This window comes from Solanum lycopersicum, chromosome 4, assembly GCF_036512215.1.
Source record: "Solanum lycopersicum chromosome 4, SLM_r2.1".
In the NCBI taxonomy this organism is placed as follows: domain Eukaryota; kingdom Viridiplantae; phylum Streptophyta; class Magnoliopsida; order Solanales; family Solanaceae; genus Solanum; species Solanum lycopersicum.
Window position 1 is genome coordinate 62,464,130 of NC_090803.1, and position 13,330 is coordinate 62,477,459.

The window sequence follows — 13,330 nt, forward strand, 5'->3', positions numbered from 1 at the left end:
ATATTTATTTATATATTATAAGATATGAATAATATTATATTTCATGTGTTAAATTTATGTTTAACGTATAATTTTTTTTTTTTAAATTTTATATTCAATTTTAGTAAAAGTGAACTGAGAGAGTAACATGCGTTGACGCAAAGGTGAACTTTGCATAGGGGTGGTTTTGAATTTCATTTTGCACCGTGAAGTTACAAGTTCAAAACTAGTCATAGAAAATGAGATCCAAATCTAGTGCACTCACCTTTGAGGTGTGCAGCGTTTAATTTTGATGTCTTTAGATATATCAACGAAAGTTCGATGTGAAGTCCTTCCACGTATATATGAAGCAGAAGCATTTCCTCTCGAGATTGAATCTTTCAAAGTTTTCAAATTCGCTTTAGAGATTGAGCAAGCGTGATTAGTCTACATATATCAATGATAAGTTACACTTAGTATTTTTCGCGTAATTTCTAAAATTTTAATTTTTAAAATATTAAATTAAATTACTCTAATCTATATTTAAATATATACGATCATCATATATTATTATAAGCATGAAGCTCAAAACATAAAAGTTGAATTACCATTTTATCCCCACATTTAATGAAAAGGCTATAAAATATTTAATTACATTCATCTAATATAATTAATTAAACATTTTTATCTTTAAATAAAGAAAATACTTCTTTAATAATTTGTGTAAAAAAAGATGTAAACATATGTTTAAATAAATGCTAGGTATCATATTGACTACCATACAATAAATGTTTTAACAGTTTCAAAATTGATTCTTCATATTCTTTTATATGTATTAATACATATTTTGAATACTTATAGTCATACGTTTTAACTTTAAAGAATAACTACAAATTTGAATTTAAATAGTTTTGGAAATCTAACAATTTTTAAAGAATAAAATATAAAGTGTCCTTTCACTTCTTTAATAAAGAGATTTAATGATATTTTAATGATCTTTTTCTAACTTGACTTTTGAGTTTTTATATATCTTGGCTATAATTACCACTGTGTGCTTCACTAATTTTCTGATCTGTAAATTATGTCATGATATATATTGTCTGAGTTTTGATGATAGCTACTTCTCTTCATTTATTGTATCTTAATATTTATTTGATAATTTTATTGTAGATTAACTAATATCTGCTAAGATTTCTCTATCATGTGTTCAAGTGAAATTTTTATTTTGTGTTATTATATTAGAAATGAAGATATTATACATTTGTTGATGTTCATAATAATATACTTGTTACTTTCACCTTTCATCCATAAAATGGGTTAATGACATATTCATGACAATCCTTTGAGTCCCTCAATTATATCCTATCGAAGAGATTTTGAATAATTTAAAGAGAATAAAGAAAGTTGTCATCTCTTTTTCTTTCACATTGTTACTACTTTTTTCTTTCACATTGTTAATTTTAGCTTCATTTTATAATACTTTTGTTGATTCTTTAGAGGTGTTCTTTTATTTACCATTAAAAAATTTCTATTTTCTTTCCTATTTGATAAATAAATAACTACAAATAAAATATTATTGTACACAATAAGACTTTGAGTTTTATGATTTAAGTCTTTGCATGGTTGATAATTGTTCTTGCTTTGATAACCACATAAGTTGTATAGCTTTTAAAGTACTTTTCTTGATTTACTATTTTATTTTACAAACTTTATAATAAAAATAGAATTATTAGTTCTATTAAGGACCCGTTTGGCCATAGATTTCCCAAATAATATTTGGGGAAAAAATTGGCAAATAATGTTTGTCCATACAATTTGTCATTATTTGACAAATATTTTTGGTAAATATCCCAAATTCTCAAATACTAGTTTTTTCTAGTATTTGGGCCAAATCTCATTATTTGGGATCTTTTGAAAATTAAAATTTTACCCCAAACTTTTATCTTTTACAAAAACACCCTCTATAGTAGTTGTTTGTGTTGTATTACATAATTTTTTACGTGAACACCAAACTGGTGATGAAATATTTAGTCAATATTAAATAATGATATGATTGTTGATGAAAATGTGAAAAATTAACTCAAGGTAATAAAATCATGTGCTTCGTCTACTTCACGATGTATGGAATGATACTTGTTGCACTCGCTCCAAATTACCACATTGCTCTAGTGTGGTGGAAACTATTTGTTATTGTTGTAATGAACATCCAATTGACTTGTAATACAAACTTATAGTTAGTTTTAATAGTTTTTAAAACTTATGGGTATAAATCATATTTTTCTAAAAAGGTGAAATATATTTTCCAAATCCTATGGCCAAACACATGGTGAAATTTCACCCAAATTTTCACTCAAATAATATTTGCCAAGAATATTTGAAAATTTATGGCCAAACGCTAGCTAAAAGTGTGAAGCAACAAAGTTAAGGTTAGATTACTAGAATTATCCTATAAATTTGTATAGATAACACTCTTTGAAATTATAAAATTTGAAGAAATTGAAGGGTTACTTAATAATTAAATACACTTAATTTAATATATTGACCATATTCATCTACTAAAAGTTTCTAGCTACAGGTGAAATATGTAAAGATGTTTGAGACTTTCATTCCTATCCTTCATTTTCTTTCATTTAATTCATTTTAATTCTAATATGAAGTTTAAGTTCAAATTGTCCAATTTAATTAATTACTTTTCTCTTGGTTAAGTTAAATCGTCTTTACAAGAAAAACGTACATATATCTTCCATTACAAAAGAAAGACTTTTTTGATTTTCTTGAAATTTTTTTTTGAAAGTTTTCTTATAAATGTGATTTTTCTTATATAGTGGTATGCCTTCTATTTTGCCTAATATTTTCTTATATATGTGAAAGTTTTCTATATATTTTTCTTAATTAATTATTTTAATTTGTAATTATTTTTTTGTTGATCTATTTTTATTCTATCAGCAAATTACTAAATCAAAATGTACGCACCATTTAACATATAATTATGTTTATTTCACAAAATTTGTGGTTTCTTCATCTTTAATATCAAAGAGGTCATACAAACACATCGTTACAACAACTTCATGCAATTTAGCTTGGGGAACACGTGCAACGCACGTGTCTGGAACGTTAATCAAATTAACGCCAAAATACTACACGGAAAAAGAGTGATTCTTTGAAAATTTTCAATCAAGATTTTCATATAGTCAGATTGTCTATTTAAATTTGTTTTTATTATATTGAACCATTATTTTTCTAAGATCAACAAGAAACCTGCAAATAATAAAAACCATTTGTGATGACCACCAACCCAAGCTATGCCTTTTTTTTGTTCCAACTTCCTCTGTGTGTCAAGGATCTACACACGTATAATTTTGCTCTGAGATATGACCAATTCTCTAACAACAAAACTCAAGAAACTCATGTTTCTCATCCAAAAGAAATAAAGAAAGATTCTCCTTCAATTGGAAAAAGGAACTTGCTCGAATGATAAACATTCCTCATTTTCAACCTTCAAAATTCTGAGCTTCAGTCACCAAGAGAGCAAAAAGGTGAAAGCATCTACGAAGGTAAAAAGAAAAGGTCTCTGTTAAGAACAAAAACAACCAACCACCATCAAAACCATGCAAAACATAAATTTGGAATAAAAAATTGGAACAAAATTGTTGTTGAAAAAAAACCATTTTCACAGTTCCATACATCTAACAATTTGACAAGCAGGCTGCACAGTAGTCAGTCCCATGGGCCATGGCAGTAGAAATTTGAGCAAAAATTCATCACTGATACAAGGATATATGGATATTGAAAGATCTGGCAAATCATGTCCATTGACTTTTAACACAAGAACACATGCAGCAGTCGCAAGAAGCAGTAACCAAAAATCCCTACTTTGCAATATAACACAAGCAAAATATATATCCATAATGCACTAGCAATACAATGGTAGCAGACTAACAATAATTTCCTTACAAGAACGCAAAACAACCAAATTCTTCAAGGCTATATAGGAGAGATGGAATGTAGTACGTTACTTTTTACAGTTACCGAGAATCGTAACAACACTTTTAAAATGCAAGAATAGCCTAAAATGATCAAAAGAAATTGCAACTGGTCAGGAAGGAGGAGCTTCTCCTGCTACTTCTTGCATAATCTATATTCAGGTGAGTTTTCTCGCAAGGGTGATAAAGGTTGCCTCGAAGAATCAACCTCGCTGAAATCAAGTTTTCCCTCCACTGGACTGCTTATCTTGGGGCTTGATTTCCTTTTGTTCCCCTGCGAGCACTAGTTAAAGGTTAAACAAAACTTAAGCTATGGGCGTAATATAGAGAGGAAACAAAAGACCAGACTAAAAGAAACTCGTATAAGCTTACCTTGCCGGAAGAAGGTTTTCCACCAGAACCAGGTGTGTGTTTCTCTTTCTGGTACAGCCTTATCAGCCTTTTATTGGCCTCATCCAAAACATTGTTTTGATCAAACAATACGTTCACCTAAAATCACAAAGTTACCCATCTTTTCTTAGTTTACTAGGCCAGACAGGAGATCAAACACTTTCTTTCTCTTTAAATCTACTCACCTCGTCTTCTGCTTTATGGAGGTTTGTCCTCAAATGTTCCTTGTCTTTCTGCAGAGTATTGACCTCAGCAACCAGAGCAATAACCTTTTGTGTTGATGGCCTCAATCTATCAAAGCAAAAGGCACTCAGCTAAAAATTAAAACAAAACACAAAATTGTAGACATTTGGAGAAACAGAAGTTGAACTCACCGCTTCCACTTCGTCAACAACCTTTGACAAACTTCTACACCACTATTTGCCTCCAGAAATGCATGTGCTGTCGATGCAGCAGCATCTCTACCAATCACAGTTTCCAGCAAATTGTCGAGTAGATTCTGTTCCACCGAAGCATCATCTGTGGCTGTGTCATCCTTCAAGAATGAGTAATCTAATTGTTAGCCTCAAGAAGAAAGATTCTACTTCTAGCAATCTAGAGATGTATCAAATAGGATCTGTAACTAACTAATTGACTGACTATATTGACCGTGTTATTTTCCAAGCAGCCAATTAGTTAGGTTTCCAAGTAATCAGAGGGCTAATTGCATATCCTCAGAAGAAGGATCTAATTATCTGAATGGCCGTTGCACATGAAAAGGCACAACTTGAATCCTGGGAAAGAGAAAGGAAGCTATTCACGTAGCAGTCACCAGTTATTATGTTACACTACCAGTATCCGACACTGGATCTAGGTGTCAGATTCATAAATCACATAAAATCTAGGATCCCAATTATAGGAAGGCCATTGAGAGTCAAAATAATATAATTTTTGAGAGTCAAAACAAATATAATTTTTTGTTAGTTAAAGTATCTATTTTTATTTATAAGGATTGAAATGTCTACAATATTATCTAGTTTGTTCTACATTAACACATATATATTAGTACAAACAAAAACAAAAAGAAGAAGACCAATAAAGAGTTGTAGGAATATGTAATAGAAAAGGGGCCTAAAAAGCCCAATTCTGTTACAGGAAATGGAGAACAAAAATTACTCCCTATCGTAACCTGGACAGAGACAACAACAATTCCACTGGCATGCCAATGTTGTCATGTCAACACCGGTCAACAATGACATGGGAGAATTCACATAACATTGATCATATGTCTGAAATCCTAACAACGAGACATTGACACAAACAAAGTTTGAGAGATCTTGGCCTTACGAACGCTACCATTGAAGAACTTCAACACATCATAACTCATGGTCAAAGAGTGAGACGATCAACAAAGTCAAACCCTTCATATTATCCCCATATACAACAGCTGTATGGCATTTGGGTCGAAAACGTTCTCACATCAGAACCAACTTCAAAGATCCTAAGGAAAAATTGGGAATAGTTTAAGCAATATAAAAATGCATTTGCTTGCCAGACTCCCAGCATCATAGAGGACATGTGTGCATGCTAAAATGAAGATCTTATCGCAAAAAAAAGTGTGACACTAGTACGTTTTAGAGACCTAAGAGGCCTAAATAAACACTGATACCATTGATATTCTTTTGACTTCATAACTTTTACTTCAAGAATAAATGGACAAATTGTTGTCAATAATGGCCTCAAACAAACTGTAAGTCACCATCATACATAAATCACATCATCACTCATAGTAGAATAAGGCAATTAATATCGTGCGTATACCTAATTCTGAAAGTACAAAAAATTGGAAACCTTAAGCCTAAAACCCAAAAAATGGAGACGGTGGTACAACATAGGATTTAAGAGACCTCTAGCTTAATGTACGCTACCATCAGAGTTATTTAACCACATCATAACCCATGGTTGAAAAATTGGGGAGTCAACAACGCAGTGAGCCTCATGATGTCAAGATAAAACAGCTCTATGAAGCTTCCTGGGTGAAAAACCTCTTTCATGCCTGAGTAGATATCAAAACCCTAATGAAATAATGTGATAATTAATGTTGTAGCAAACGTTCATCTGTTATCATCTATTTTAAGTAAATGCATTCAGCTTACACTGAATCTCTTAAAAGTACTCTGGGATGCAAATTTAGAAACTTTACCACAACATATCTTGAAGTACCCTTTGGGCGAAAAGTTGAGAGCATCCACTAATTAGCAAAATGTTTGTCAGAAAATGAGTGAGAAAACTAGCTTCTTGGAAGAAGCAATATAATTTCTATAAGATGACAAGACTTACTAATTGAGTGCTTCATAACATACCTACGTACATAATGGTATGACATACGACAACAACATCATACAGAGTGTAGTCCCACATTGTTGGGTCTAGAGTGTACCTCAGATGTGAGGCAGAGAGGTTGTTTTTGATAGAACTCCGGCACAAGGCAAAAAAAGTCTAGGAGAAGACATAATGGAAGTACAATAGACAATAGATAGTAACATAATAGTACTACAACAAAATAATACTAAAAAGAAACTACATAAATAATAAATAATCGCAGAAATCGAAGAACAAGTAACTACAAGAGTAGGCCTACGACTACTAGTAGCACACCTACCTACCAGTATGGACACACTCCTACCTAGTAGCCTTTTACCCTAATTCGTGTCCTCCACATCTTCCTGTCTAAGGTCATGTCCTCCACATCTTCCTATCTAAGGTCATGTCATGAATAAGTTACATTATGGCATATCCTATCTAATCACCTCTCCTCAATACTTCATTGGTCTACCTCTCCCTCTCCTAAATCCATCCATACCAATCTCTCACACTTACAAACTGGGCATACGTGCATCTCCTTATCACATGCTCGAACCATCTCAACCTTACTTTTTGCGACTTGTCTTAGCTATCCCCATTTTTAATTATATCTCTTCTAGTATCCCCATTTTTAATTATATCCTATCTAATGACCTCTCCCCAATACTTCATTAGTCGACCTCTCGCTCTCCTAAATCCATCCATACCAATCTCTCACACCTCCATACTAGACATATGTGCATCTCCTCATCACATGCTTGAACATCTCAAGGTTACTTCTTGCGACTTGTCTTAGCTATCCCCATTTTTAATTTTATCTCTTCCAGTATGGACCCAACACAACATCCTCATCATCTTCTGGATGTGAGAGTTCTTAACCGCTTAATACTCCGCACTATTCAACATAGTTGGTCTAACTACCACTCTATAGAATTTGCCTTTAAGTCTAGGTTATCACATAGAACTTCATATGCATACCTCCATTTCATACTGGACATTGTAATATAACCTCCCCTAATGTTTCTTCACAACTATTGTTCATACTTAGTTGGTTCCGAATTTCATGCGATGAATCATTTTGTAAATACTTTGATCCAAATAAACAATATTTGGAGACCTAAGTTAGTACATTCAAAACAACATTAAATTTTAAAATTAAAAGGAAGTCGTCCATGTTGGCCTGATAAATGCTATAAACAATTCATAAAACCACATGACCTTGAATAAACATAAAGTTAAACATGGGAGGGAACCAAGAGAAAAAAAAGGGGGGGAGTTACATACCACTTGGGTCTCATATTGACACTTGTAGAAATGCAATTCTTCAGATAACTTTCGAACCTCTTCCTCCAAGTCATGAACACGAATCTCAGCTTCCTTTGCTCTCTCATCTGCCTCGTTTCCAAAATCCATTAATGCCTCACGGTCATGATCATACAAAGCGCACTCTTTCTCCCACCTCTTACACTGAGCCAACAAATTCGAACACTCCACCGCCAACCTCTGATTTTCGTCCACAAACCTTTTCAGTGCCGAAGCATTCATACTTGACTCAGCCTAACAAGTAATAATATCAACAATTAAGAGAAGAAGCACAAAATCAAATAAAATCTTAACATAGGCATATGAACTTTTCTATATATACAACGATAAATAAAAGAAGATCAATATTTATAACAAACACTCAGTATTTTTATTGAAGTAAATCAAAGAGGAGAGTATAAGGTAAAAACCCTAGAGCGCTCAATCGTTTCATCTTTCTCTTTCAATTTGGCTCGTAGAGAAAGATACTGATTCCGAAGACGAACAAAAGATTCTTCAGATGCTCGAAGCTTTAATTGAAGCGTTTGTGACGAAACAGGGAGACCAAGAGAGTACTCAATCGATTCACGAATGTAATCTTCGGTCTCTTGCGAAAGATCCATCTTGAAACTTCAAACAAACCGTAAACTCCGATTAAATGATTCCGGCGATGGGAATTGAAAATCGATCTTCCCGGCTACCGGAATGTGATCGGAGAGTTCTGCAAAGTGAGAGCGGTTGCGGTCTGAAATGAGGGGTTTTGGAGTCTGAATTATATATTTATCTTTTTTTTCTTTATAGTGAATTTCGAATTGGGAAGTGGAAGATGTAGCCGTTACAACTTAAAGATTTGTTTGTGAATTTAAATGTTGGACTCAATAAGATGATTTATGCAAAGGTTCTTTTAGGCTATTAGTTAAATTTTTGTTTCTATTTTTTTTAAAATGGCATATATCATTTATGAAGTCATAGATTATGATCTAACTTAATTTCATAAGCTTTTTAATTTTCTTTATTGTAAGCTATAAAATTAATAAATTGTAAAAAATTAGTTCACGGCTACACTTTTAACTTGTATATGAATATTTTATAGTCAAACCCTAATTTTTTAAATAATATTAAAAAATATATTTAAAAAAGGAATAAGTTTCATGGGTTTGAGGGTTAGAAAATTAAAATCGCAAGCTGTAAAATTAATAAATTGCAAAAAAATGATTCATGGCTACACTTTAACTAGTATATGAATTTTTTATAGTCAAACCCTATTTTTTAAATATTATTAAAACATATATATTAAGAAAAAAGTAATAAATTTCATGGGTTTCGAAGTCCATTTAAATTTTCAATTGGGAGAAAAATAAAAAAATCCATTAATGTTCTATTTTGATTGTACCATTTAACTTGCTCTCATCTTGCAGAATACCTGATTTAGATAAGTTATGATAAAATTTTATTTTCTTTTGCTTATGTATAAAAATATACATTGACTGAAACTATAGTCAAGGCTTTATATAATTTCAGTTGCATATATTAGAAATCAGATGAATGTAAAATAGTTTGTTGAATGAAATGTTATTTGACAAATTGATGATTAGCGTTTGTTCTTCATTATACATAGAGCTTAACTTATGTTTCAAATTTGAGTTTATTTGTAGTAAATTCAAAATGTTGAGTTTATGTGTTTGATTAGTGAAATTCAAAAAATGAATATTTATTTATTTTTGACAAAAAATATATATAAATAAGCATGAATTTAAAACTAAAATGTTATAGCTAACTTTTACATGTCATGCGTTGAAACGTTTAGACACGTGATTAAAATTTCAACCAATCATTATATGCACCTCAGTAAATGTTTGAGGTTCACTTTGGCAAGTCAGATAAAATTTTCAATTTAAAAATATTTATAATTTGATTGGTTAAGCCCACAATTCTAGGAAAATATGTTCAAAATAATAAGTTGAACTTTAAATTTGGCTTTAAATTTTAATTTTGACCTCCAATTTTCATAATGCACAAACATGCACTTTAACTATCCAACTTTTAAATAAATAAACACATGAGTCCTACATATCACAATACACGTAAGACACCACGTATGACAAAAAACGACATGTAGGACATGTGTGTCTATTTATTCAACTTTATATAAGTTTAAGGGTCTATTTGTACACATTCAAAGTTAAAGAGCATAAATGTGATTTGAAGCTAAATTAAACATTTATGCATTATGCCTTTGGCTTTTGCAAGTCATACAAAACTTTGATCAGAAATATCTAATATTTATTTTTCACGAGACAATACTTCAAGTTCGAATATGTGAAGTTATTTTGACTAAGCTTTGCAAAAAATTTAACTTCGAGTAGTTTTCTATATATGTAGAAGAAGTACCATAATTATCAAAATAATAAGGGCAAAGGACAAAAATTACATAATTTTAAATCAAAATTATCATTTGTCCCTTATAAGTTTATAATTACAAAAATTTCTCAAACTGATACATTAATCTGATGCGCAAGATACATTAATCGTTAAGTAAGATACATTACATTTTAGACATTACATTAAATTTGATGTACATCTTATACACGATACACTAATCTGATGCGCGAGATACATAAATCTGATGCGTTGATACATTAATTTGATGAGTGAAAAAATGAAAGATTTTGAGAATTTGTAAAACTAATAAGGAATAATGGTAATAAAAGATCTTAAAGGCGGAATTTTTGTCATTTATCTAAATATAAATAAAAAACTTTTTCTTCTTACCCAAAACACATTATGTATTTATTTTCAAAACACATAAGAAATCGCTCTTCAAATCTCACTCCCAATCAATATATATATATAAATCTGAATTCCAAATCGCTGATGTGGCATGCCTCTAAGGGCTAGAAAAATATTCATCTTTTTTTTTTAAATATATTTTTTAAATTTTGAAATATAAAAAGAGTCTCTTAAATATTGAAGCTAATCACAATTAAAGTCATTGAATTATAATTACTCCAATGAATGTTATTTATCTTTTCATATTCATATGTTACTAATTATTATTTATCTTTTCATATTCATATGTTACTAATTATTATTTATCTTTTCATATTCATATGTTACTAATTATTATACTAACTATAAATACTAAAGCAAATATCTAACACTACATAACATTTTGTCCTTTTTCATTCATAATTTCCTTTCAATTCTTCTTCTTTTTATTTCAAACTCTTTTTGCAAGAAGTCTTTTTCTTTCTTTTTTTCCTTTTTTTTAATTATTTTATTTTAGCATTGTCAGTGTTGTCCAAATTTTATTATCTTAGTATGTAATTTTCATGCCTGATTTTTTTATTTTATCTTATTTTCATCTTAATATATTAAATAAATTAGATAAATGCCCTCTATTAATCATTTTCGTTTAAATTCTTACATTAATTCCTTTATTATTTTGTATATGTACGTTACAATATACCCAACTGGACAACGATACGTAAAACTCATTTTATGTGTTGCAAATATTCAATTCTGTCCCTAAATTTCATCTATTAATTTAGTTATTATTATAATTTACATGTGTGAATGTCATATTTAATCTATCCATATTTAGGATATTCTCCACCATTATTATTAATCTCTTCCCCTAATTTTTTTTCACTTTTTTTGTATTACTTATATTTTTATAAGGAAATGTAGAAATGATCAATGCAGTAGTTATGAAATTTAAAAGGTAAGTTTCGTTGTAATTTAATAAATACAAAAATGTGAAAAGTCATTAGTTTTAATGGCATTTACCATATGAGTTATTATGTATTGTAGTTATATCATATTTGCACATATAAATATAAGAAACATTGCAAATGATTGAGAAGCTCAGTCAATGTTGGGTGCTGGTGATATTTTACTGTTTATTTTAAAGGTGAGATTATCTATTTTCTTTTATATAAATTGATGATAAGAATATTTATCTTTTTCTATTTATGCATTTTTCAGAAAAAATTTATCAAAAGACATGAGTGTTTATGAATTTGTTAACCTTGAATTATGATATTATATTTTTGAGGAGTGTTGCTTGGAGGCTCAAATTTATTTTCTTTTATATGAATTGATGGTAAGAATATCTATCTTCTTTTATTTATTCAATTTTCAAAAGGAATCTATTAAAAAATATGAGTTTTTATGAAATGTGAGCCCTGAATTATGATTTTATAATTTGCAGGAGAAAGTCTTATATGGAGTCTCAACCTAAAAAGGTTGTTAAAAAATTCACACATATCAAAAGAAGTGAGAATATCTATTTTCTTTTCTATATACATTTTTCAAAAGTAATATGTTAAAATGTGAACTATAAACTATAATTTTATATTTTGTTGGAAGAAGTGTTATTTAGAGTCTCAACCTAAGAGACACATTTGAAAATCAATAACAAAACGAGGTTGCTTAAAATTCACACATACCAAAAGAAGTGAAATTATTTTTTTTATATACATTTTTGTAAAAATAGCATATTAAAAGACATAATCATCTATAAAATGTGAACTGTAAATATAATATTATATTTTTTGTAGGAACAAATTTAAATTCAAATTCAAGAAATTGTTTTAGAAGCCAATAAACAAAAAAAATGTTGCTCAAAAATTCATACAGCAAAAGAGATTGATCGTTATTTATATTATGAATTGTTAATTCTTTATCCATGTAGTTGCTAGAGAAAAGGAAAGTAAAACGAGATCAAGACACCAAAGAGAGTTTGCTTCACTACATTTTTTTTATATAAATTTCTTAAGACACAATAATTATGACCATAAATCAGAAAACTTTATAGACAAATGTCCACTTTTATTGTACAATTTTAAAAAAAATAATTGTTATTTTAAAATATGAAAAATAATTTATGAAAATTGGGGTTGTGTAATGCAAATTAATTTGACTTTTTGCCAATGATTTGGATTGAAAATCTTTTTTATTATTTCTCAAAATTTTAAAAATTATGAGTTAAATTTTAAACTTTCATAGTCAAATTGAGTTTTCCATAGTTGAAATTCAAAATAAATAAATAAAAATAATGATTAAATACATCCTTTTAGTTACTTGTGATTGGATGGACATGACATATATAAATTTGTAGAGGAATGAAAAAATATAGATTGTTTAGTTTTTTAAATTATTTTTACCATACGATATATATTGATTATTTTTTAATAAAAGTTATTATTCATTGTTTTTCTATTTTTTTAAATTTTAAGTCGTGAAAATTTAAAATAGTAGAATCATAAAAATGAAGGTCAAATGATCAATTGGGTTTTCACAATTCAAAATTATTTCTTTCTTATGTTTCTACGTTTTTTAATTTTTTTATT

The 13,330-nt window shown here is 29.4% G+C and overlaps 1 protein-coding gene across 2 annotated transcripts; it reads right to left on the minus strand.

Moving 5' to 3' along the window:
- Positions 1-3,814: 3,814 nt before the first annotated feature.
- LOC101266817 (uncharacterized) lies at positions 3,815-8,808 on the minus strand. 2 transcript variants are annotated; one of them, XM_004237903.5, is made up of 6 exons: positions 8,408-8,808; positions 7,959-8,231; positions 4,706-4,866; positions 4,517-4,622; positions 4,314-4,430; positions 3,815-4,215 (listed from the first exon to the last, which is right to left on the minus strand). In XM_004237903.5, exons 1-6 carry the CDS (start codon positions 8,597-8,599, stop codon positions 4,078-4,080), a joined length of 987 nt encoding a protein of 328 aa, XP_004237951.2. In that variant the 5' UTR covers positions 8,600-8,808; the 3' UTR covers positions 3,815-4,077. The 2 variants fall into 2 exon arrangements, with proteins under 2 accessions (XP_004237951.2, XP_010320190.2); XM_010321888.4 differs by having other exon boundaries at positions 3,815-4,224; positions 8,408-8,775.
- Positions 8,809-13,330: the final 4,522 nt, after the last annotated feature.